General features: G+C 49.9%; 1 protein-coding gene across 1 annotated transcript in view; it reads right to left on the bottom strand.

The window, feature by feature from the left end:
• Positions 1-9,568: 9,568 nt before the first annotated feature.
• Positions 9,569-9,878, bottom strand: part of LOC131207265 (vitellogenin-A1-like) — a 783-nt gene continuing 473 nt past the window's right edge. Inside the window, exon 2 of the mRNA XM_058199876.1 lies at positions 9,569-9,853. Within this exon, the coding sequence (XP_058055859.1) occupies positions 9,569-9,853 (285 nt within the window). The remainder of the gene's footprint in view (positions 9,854-9,878) is intronic.

A 9,878-nucleotide genomic window follows, 5' to 3' on the forward strand; every position in this document is an offset into this window, starting at 1 on the left:
TTGATTTGTTTATCCTCCAGCCGTTTGTGAGGTAAGCTGCTTGCTTTCTCTTTATGGTTTTCTGCGTCTGCGGGGCCATTTTTCATAAGCGCCCGGCGGAGGATTAAATTTCTATCAATGGAACGAACGCGAAAACGTTCACCATCTTGCAGTGTTCGAAGACCTCCGAACGGGGCCTTTGAATTTGTGGAAATTTATGGAAATTTATAGAATAAGTCAATCGATGCCGAGACATACATTTTGCTGATAGCAAAGAAAGCACCGCGTAACGTGACCCGGGTTCAATGGTAGGGGTTAGTGCAACCGCCGGACCAACGATGGCCTGACCCATAAAATCCGCTGTGTGTATATAATATTTACTTCCCCACCCGCGGAGAAGCCTATACGATCGATATACTGTTATGAAAGGCACGGAAGGAACCCCTTTGGCCATTCCACGGTGTTGAGTTATCAATGAAACGGTCCATTTTCGCTGACATAAGTGTCTTTTTCCGGCTCATTTTTCCGCCCAATTTTCCAACGCCGACCGACACTGCTTACGTCGTCGCCGGCCAGCACAATCATCGTAAGTGGTCTTTATCGCCTGAATATTCGGCCAAAAAACGCTGGGTGTCGGTGGCGTAGCACCACCCATCGTCATTCAATATGTGATGCCCCGTGGTTATGCTTCTATTCCCGCTGAGTGTCGCTCCAGTTTCGGGTGGTTCGCTGTCTCAGTCCCCGTAGATACGATGTAATTTGAGCCTGGGCAGCCGGATAGTGCTTGCGTTTTCTTCCCCAATGTTCGCCATCTTTATCCAAGTCGGAATTGGCCGTTGAACGTGCCTTCACGACGTCGGGCCGGATCATTTGCAACAGTGACGAATTAATTTTACGACGACACCGCAGCGACTAGGATCTTCCTAATAAGATGGAATAATGAGCGTAAAAGATACTGTTTGGAAAGAGCTATTATTTACCCGTCTTACAATCTGCTCCCTTTTTATCATACCGAACAACGAACATATGAAATGTGTGTCCAATTTAAACAGATACACCTCCTGCAGAAGTGTCAGAAGTTTACAATACTTTTCTGATTCGCTGTTCGGGCCATGCCATCGTTCCATTGGCCAATCGAGCGACCTTGCTGCGGTCGACGTGATGTTATGGTCGATTTTTCGATGCCAACCACCCCACCAAGACACAGCACACGGTTTCCCCACGATTCTACGAACTACGAAATCGGTGGAGTGAAACTTTACGACCCGGCTCAAGATGAGATCACGTTAGATAATAAATCTTTCTATGCGTTCTCAACATTCATCTGATCTCTAGCGAACGGCAGCGCAGATCGAACGCCATGGCTGGAGTTTCGCGGAGCCGTCGCGGTTTCCGGGAAAAGAAACATGCCCCGGCGAAGCCGAAGAAGTAATAAAACTCCGATTCGGGCAATGGAAGATGATTAAATAATCGTCGTCCGGCTGGCTAGCTAGCGGCGGATGGCTGAGAGATATTGAAATTCACCTGTCGCTCCGGACCCGGCGCGTGTATGTGCGTCATATGCCAAATGTCGCCAACAATTTCTCAGAGCCGTGTTAGAAGAGACGCACAAGACGCAGAGCTGTTCGGTCAGCGGACGTGTAAACATCAGCGGATGATCAAACATCTGATCCGCACCGATCCCCATACAGATCGGTCTCCGGGAGCTCGGTCCCGGGGTTGGCCTACCCATACCCAGGACCCGTTGCACGATGTCCGCTTCTAACAAGCCTTCGATCGCAATCTTAGGTGCCGCACGATACATTGTACCGCAGACATTCGGGTTGGATACCACCCAGCATCTTCCGCCTATGGACACGCTGGCACACAAATCACTCCACGCGCACATCGATATCGAAGGGTGCAAATCGGCGCCCCAAAGCCCCGCCGATGCGGAGTCCGCCTGTCTGCTGGATCCGCCGCGCAGCCGATTCCTTGCGAGCGATTAGTCCGAATGGTGTGTTCGGCGCGGTGTGCAATTATCACTTTGCGAAATTTATCGATCGACAGATGTTAATTTATGGAGCGTGGCCCGGCTTGTCTACGAGGTGGCCACTGCCTTGCCGATGCCGATCGTCCGACGTCCGGGAATCGCACTCGGTTTGAAATAAAAAAAATGGTCCCGAGGGCGGTTAAGTTTTATGTTACGCAGTCGACGTGGTCGGCGCACAGAAGTCGCTCAGCCGCCGCTTAGTCTGCGCCAAGAACGTTCCATCTGGGTGATCTACGGCCTGGTCCGGCCCGGCCAGACCGGGTATCCAGCCAGAGTAGACCCTCTTGCTGTCGCTTGTTGGCACGAATGATAATTTATTACAAACTGCGGACTGCAGCGCGACTGGTTCCGAGTGGGACCATGTGGCGGTCGCGATATGGGGAATCTGAACACATGCGTGCGCTGCGCTGCCATTGCCTTGAACTTTGTCTGCAAACATTCCTGTGCGCCCGCGATTGCTGCACGCTCCGCCGCAAGCCCAGGTGGCGGATTTTATTGGTCAAAATGTAGCTGGAAGAGATATTATAGTTTTCTTTGTCTCTGACTATTGGTCTGTCTGTTATTTTTGGCGGGGATTTTTAATTCGACACCAAACATGCTGATTCATGTGCAGCTGCGCAAACCAGGTTCTGGTAGGTTGGACTGTAAAATAAATTTCAAATCTATCGGTGGTGCTACTACATTTTAAATACATTCGTATTTAACGAGCACGTTGGGATGTAATTAATGTTTTAAATATTGTGAACTCTATACCGATTCTTACTATTCAACTTAACCATTCCAAGAAAATCGCATCGTGCTAAGAGCAGATCTTGGCACCGAGTGGCCCTCGGCGTCTAGGCCACCGCGATCGCGATAAGTCACCGACGGAATGGCTTCTGCCGGTCGCGGTCTGTGAAAGCTTAGGATTATTTATGTGGCCCACCGTGACTATCTGGCCGCATCGTCTGGTAGCCACTTCACGCGAGACCTCACCATTCGAGCGAACGGTAGTCTTCGGCCAATTTCTTGTACAACATATCTCAGGACTATGTTTCCGGCCACCACTTCTCCCGGTGGCGTGCGGCCGTTGGATATCAGCATCCGATCGGCCGACATCGGCCCCGAGGCAGTGGATTTCTGTGTCGAAGTTCATTAGTCCGCACGACACCGGCCAGTGTCTACGGAAGCTACACACATTCGGGCAATCGATTGGCTACGGTAAGCTGAGATAGGTGAGGCGAGGCCATCCGGTAGAACAGTTTCCGTTAGACGAGAAAAGTCAGCCGGATGACCTCCTGTTGCACACATGCCGTTGCAATCCATTAAACTCTAGATAGGAAGCGTTCCACCGTTTTGCCAGACAAGTTACGGGCGTTCCAGCAGCGACCCATTCGCTCCACTCGGAGGCGAATGTCTGTTACAGCAGTCTCAAAGGCCAAAGTAAGCTATCCAAATAGCTCCCTGAGTTATGGTACTGTTAGCTTGTGGCCAAGGAAAATCGATCGGCTATATCGCCTTGGCTATACACTGGCCTTGTCTATTGCTTTTGCGGTCTAGTTTATGTCGGTTAGCCGAGGAGTTGGGATCATTAGCGACGGGCTGCTTATTTGTACAGGTGTTGACCTAGCGCTTCCTTAAGTAGCACGGAATCGGGTCAATTATTTCGGGAGCGCCGTCGATGCAGCAGGCGCTCTTCGTGGAAAGTGCAGTGCGCCTGGCCCTGGTGCGGTGCATGACTTCATCATTTTTGATGACCGCGAGCGTACCCGAGCACTAGGTTTTGTGGGTCGCCTACGAATTGCATCCGTCTGCTCCTTGGCCTTAATTGGTTATTGTTTCTCGTCTCGGCGCGAAACCTAATTTACCGAGTGTGCTGTTCTTCGTGCACGCCCTGCCGCCCTGGCACGATCTGCGATCGGTCCGGGGGTGCGCATAATCGTGGTGCGTGGAAATTTATGAACCAATTTATAAGCAATCCCGAACCTGATGGGCACTCGCCCAGATTTAACTAGGGTCGTCACAGCCGCTGGTACGAGACGGTGACCCACACTCGGGTTCTACTAAGTCGTAAGGCATATTTATAAGCTTGCTGAACGGAGCGCTGCTGCCAAACGGTAAAACACCAGACCAAGACGTTAAACTCTGTTTGGGGCCGCGAATGGGTCGTTACTTAACGCTCGGCCTATTATATGCCACCTTTTTGTTTTTACTCCTAATTTTGCCCAATCCCACCTTAATGCTGTTTCGGTAGCCCCCCGTTAATTGGCACACCAGAACAATGCCAACAGCGGGACTCCGCGCAAAAACCGGGCAGCTTAGCGAATCACAATCAATCTAGATTTGGGTAGATCCGATTAGCGGGGTTCGTCTTCCGCTAAACGACCCTAATGCTCTTAACCGAAAGCGGTGGTCCTCCGAGACAGTTCGTAGTGCGCGGATCTCCCGCGGATCTTTGAAGAAAAAAAAAAATGACGAAAACATAAAAGTCGCACGATCGGATCATAAATTATCAAACACAAGAACAAAGCGCCGGACCGCTCGTGCACGTTTCGCGACCGACTCGAGACAATCGTTCGAGAGTGCAAATTGTGTACGAATTTCGTACACTACGGGCCTCGGCTTCAAACGGATGCCGCTCGTGCAAGAAGTGAGTTTTCGTGTCGCTCGGCGAGCGTGAGAGCATACGTTGACCCGATCCGATCCGATGATCCTCCTTTCGAGACACCCGTGTGGCGCTTGTTTGCCCAGCGGCGAGCAAACCCCGGTCAGCTTTACGAAATCAGATGGCCCCAGGGATGGTCGGGTCGCGTCGTCCACGTGTGATCTGCCTCTGCCAAATTGGTGACTGGCGACAATCGGATTTATCCATTTTGGTTCGTTCGAGCTGGCGAACGGATTCAGTCGCCGGCAAGCTGAGAGATTCTTACGACTAATTAGCAATGTTACCAATTATTCCTTTTTTAAATATTGAAATCCCTCGTTTAATCACACTCGTTTTGTTCAGTTTAAGGAAAGCCGGCAAGCGATCGTAGTTAAACGCGCGTTCCCAGCCAAAACCGAAACTGACCGAACTGATTTATGCTCCGTACATAATTTGCCTGCACGGTGCGTGCCTGCATTACCGAAGTGCCGCGGGCTTTGAGTGACACGCAAAGGCAAAACCCTGCAACGAACATTCCGCCGAGACCGAGAGTGACGTTGTCCTCTGCGAATGATTGACGATCGTCGGCCGGCAGAGCGTGCAGAACGCATCCCTGCCTGCTAATCGATCGTTCTGACGTTCTGCTGCGGTTCGTAGCTGTTGGGAACCTTTGCCCGAGAACGTTGGCCACCATTTGTTATGCTTCAAGTTTTCTTCCTCCAGTTTTGGCTTGGACAAATCGCTCCGGGAACAGCGAACTATTAACCAAACCACGTACCACCGAGATGCGTGCTCAGCGAAGCCCTTAGTGAAGATGGGGAAAATTGACGAAAATTTAGAGCTTCAACTGCACTACCGTCCCGTCTAAACATTAATCGTTTGCTAACGACAAACCCATTATGTCCGCGTTTGCACTCCCCACCGGGTTACGTATCTCGTGCAGGGTTTTTTTATGCCCCTGGCAATACCTGGCAGACTGAAATCGATTGTTTCGCAGCCGCCACAAACCGTATCAATCATCTATCATTGGGGAACACGAAATGCACCGAAAATGCACCGAAATGTGCTGCTCGCGAATTGGAGAAACGGACGAACTTTTCTTCAAACGATGCACATCAATCTTGCGTGTCCGGGGCGTGGAAATATTTGGACGTTCGGATCGTCGGCAAACTGTGATCGTGGATCGTGGACAATATTCGAAACACGCGCTGCAATTGGGCGATAGCGATCGGAGCGTATCTTCAAATCGATCGGTTTTACATAACGATTTCACAGGACAATATATTGATTCGCTCAATCTGCACCGGTAAACTTAATTCGCTTCCAAGCCTGTCTGCCTGGCGCCCGAAATGCATATCAATGAGATAACCTGTTGGTCCAATATGCTATTTTTGACACAATGTGCCGAAATGCATCCCATTAGGGTGACATTTTATTACAGCCGGACCGGACAACGATAAACAAACGATCGCGATACGATCCGATTCCTGGCTGGTAAAGGCCACCTGGTAAAAACTAATGAGCATAATCGTGCAGCGATCCTCGATCGTGACTCACTTCAGGGGCTCCGGCTACATCTTTCGATGCCCCACTTTTGCAGGGGGTGTTTAAATTATTGCCAAAAATCGAGAAAGCTCCAAACGGTTGAAGGTGGTTTTCGGTTCGGTGGAGGCTTGCAGAGCGTGCAGAGCACGTTTTGGGTACCATTCCGTTCGTTTCCAAGCTCTAGACCCCACCGAAAGACGTGAAAACGTGATAACGCCCTCACGGAGCACGGTGCATTTTCGATCGGCGCCCTTGGTTCGATGCATGCTGCACCGGGGAGGTAGGCAGGAACGGCTGCCGGTTGCATAGTGGCCGGTACCGGCCACTTACATCAATCACCGCGCCATTAACGTCAGTCAGAATTTATTATTCAATTATCGGAATTAGAGCTACTTGATACGGTTATTTATGGTGGCCGAAGTCAAACCATTCGATGCACCAATTGAGCTCCCGTTGACCGGTTAGAGCCTTCGAACTCGCTCGGAACCGGGTCGATTACGCGGAGTGGCGATTCAGACGCCGCATGACCTGCGTTTAAGGCCACGAAACAAGACGCCATCATAAGGACCTAACCTGCGTTTGTTATGTTATGTTTGCTACAATGTGTCTTCTAGGCCGCAAGGACCGTTTGACACTTACCTACTGGGACCGAGCTGCTGCTTGGAGGAAAGATTTATATGCTCTATTTCGCCCCGGGACCCCAACGTATGCCGCAGCCCATTCGCTAGCGAATGCTGCCATGCTGGTTTCAAAACGGAAGACAAATAGCGTCCGTCGAAACGGCGCTCCGGAAAACTGTCAGGAAGTGGTATCTGCGACGAAGATAAGAGGCGGTGGTCGAAATAATGTTTCAAGATGTCGAATCTGTTTCATTAGCATTTAGGAAATTAATTGGCCACGTATAGGGGAGGGTTCGGTTGGTTTATTAACGGGTTTTCTATTTCAGTTAGCACAGGAAATCTACTAACCAGGTCGGTTTGAAGTAGGGAATGGTTTTGTTTCAACTCAGGGCCAGCCAACAACAAGGCGCTGATCGTTACCCGTTCGACTGTATAAATCTTCATTTGCTGCAACGTACCCCGGCTGTGGCGGGGTTTGCTGCTAAACCCAGCCAGCATTTGACTCGGTGAGCGGGATCCGGCGAACTTTACTGCCAGCGCGATCAATTCCAGCTGTCCTGTCGGCTAGTAGCAGCGCATAATTCCGCCAATTTACAGCGTTGTCCTTCGTTAGCCAGTAAAGTTCTAGTAGCTAGGCAATGAAAACGGATCCGCCGTTGTGTTGTGAAAACTGTACGCAATATTCCCTTCCAGTACCGTTCGCTGCGTGATTGATCGACCGGTCCCACCATTTAGCGATACACCTTCCGCAGAATATTTGCATTTGACCGGTCCCGGTCGACGGGCGACGAAGCAGTTGCGCTTCATTAAGGAGCAGTACGCGGCACGTTTCGAGCGATTTAAATTGTGCATTGTTGTGGTGGCGCAAGATCGTGTGCGAAACCCCGTGAATGAAACCCGGCAGGATGTGGGGAGTTGCTACTCCTGTTCTTCCTGTTTGCAAGACGTGCGGGTTGCAGATGGAAGTGCCCAATTTTTCTCGCTCCTAATTGTCCATTGTATGCGGATGGGTGTCTGCCGCGTCGGAACCGCTCATTAACCCAGACGGCTTTGACACACTGTCGACAGCCATGCTCGGCTAATGCCGTTTATTTATAGCCCGGCAACGTCAGTGACACCCAAACTGTCAAGTAAGCGCCAGACTATGGCAATTCTTCGCTATTGAATCATCGGGGGGGGACACGAAAATAGTACAACCTTTCGCAAAGCATCGCACCACATACGGACGGCGCAACGCCCATGCAAGCAACTCCCCTGGGTCCCTACCTTCGCTCTCCCAGCGGAGAATGTCGCCTACTATGCTGCGCCTCAATTACAGCAATTTCAATGACTGATTGTTGTCTACGCGCTGCAGTTCAGTGCACTCTTCGCCGCAAGCCTCTCGCCGGTTCGTGAAACGCAACGCCTTGTGCCTTTGCCGGTCCTCGGTTAGGCGATTAGCTCGGCGCCGGAATCCGAGCCCCAACCTTGACTTTCTCCCTCCAATGTCACGACGGCATCAACCACTGCACTATTTTGGCGATTCCGTTGAATTCCCGAAACGAGACTGTCCCCCCTATTACAGAACTCGCACGGCGGATTCGAGTGAACTTCTCGTACTCGTTTGTCGAACTCGATGGTCGGTATCACGGTTTTCGATTCGAGAAGCTCCGAGTGCTAAATGTGCTAAAATGTGCTAAAAAGCTTAAATGTGAAAGCTTGTCAAGCTCTTCGAGTACGAACTGCCCTGCCATCTGCCATTCTGGTGCATTTTTGTAAACATTGCACACACAGATACACATACACAGATAGCAGTTCAGATGGGCGTACGATTCTTGCTTTTACGTTTCTGAAATTTTAAGATGATTTCCGCGTATTACGTTTTCGATAGCGACGGTGATAGCAAAGAAACTAAAAATATAACGATACATCACAAAATATTGCGATGTAAATCCGACCCACTGAATTTTTTATCAGCAGGGTAAGTGTGCCCAAAATCGAAAATGATCAATCGATCATTGATCTGGAAAATGCCAAGGGAAATGCTTTTTACCGTACTTTCCGAAATAGAAACAAACTTACCCGTATCTCTTCGCCCTATTTGCAACTGCTGTAGCAACATGATTAAACAAAATTACCCGTATCTTTCCGGCCTATTCGGGACTGCGGTAACCACAGGAATACAAAACACTTACCTACTCTTGCCCTTCTTTCTTCCGAACTAATTAGTTTCTTTACGGGGTAATTATCTACCACATGAATGAAAAAAACCCACCAGTATCCTTTCGGCCTACCTAGCTATCCCTGCGGAGCATAAACAATACAAACTAATTGATAAAATCAAAGCCATCCTAACAGAGCTGCTCTTTCCGCAGCAAAAAGTTGACGGAAGCCGGATTGTCGAATAAGACAATTCATTCGAGTTTGGTAATGCCGTGACAAGTCGATCGTTCGACAAAACAGTTCATCCAGTTGAAAGCTCCCGTTCATCCTTTCCGTACGGAAAGTCGATCGACTGCCGCGATAGCAAAATGAACTTGGATGAACGTTCGAGTACTCGATTCGAGTTTCATAATTGGGCCCTGTAACCAATTGATTGATGCTATGCTCCCCGGTGGATGGTTCTAGTTCAGTTCAGGCTGTTCAGACATCTCACATCTCCTCTTTTCGATGTAATGGAACTTAGTGGTCATTCATTTTTTAATTCTTCTCTTTATTTTTTACATTTTCTGGGATGCTTAGTTTGAAATGGTTAACATTTGGAATAAATAGCACAGCCGATTGGTTGGATTAGTAAGCGTAGAAGCACTTCCTCGGGAAGAAGTACTTGACGGTCTTGGTGACCGACTTGCTGCTCATGTCCGGGTTCACGCCCTTCTGGATCTGCTGCTTGAAGTACTGCGCGGCCGAGTCGCTGGCATCGCGGCAGTGGACATCAACGTATTTCGGGAACTTGTCCGATGCCTTGCACTTGGACGAGCAGGTGGGCAGTGGGCGGCTCGAGAAACAGATCTTATCGCCCTCCTCGAAGAACTGCACGCGGTGCTGCACTCCGCACTCCTTCTCGGTGTACTCCTGCTTGCCGGCGAAGTACTCGCGC

Source organism: Anopheles bellator, chromosome 2 (assembly GCF_943735745.2).
Source record: "Anopheles bellator chromosome 2, idAnoBellAS_SP24_06.2, whole genome shotgun sequence".
Classification (NCBI taxonomy): domain Eukaryota; kingdom Metazoa; phylum Arthropoda; class Insecta; order Diptera; family Culicidae; genus Anopheles; species Anopheles bellator.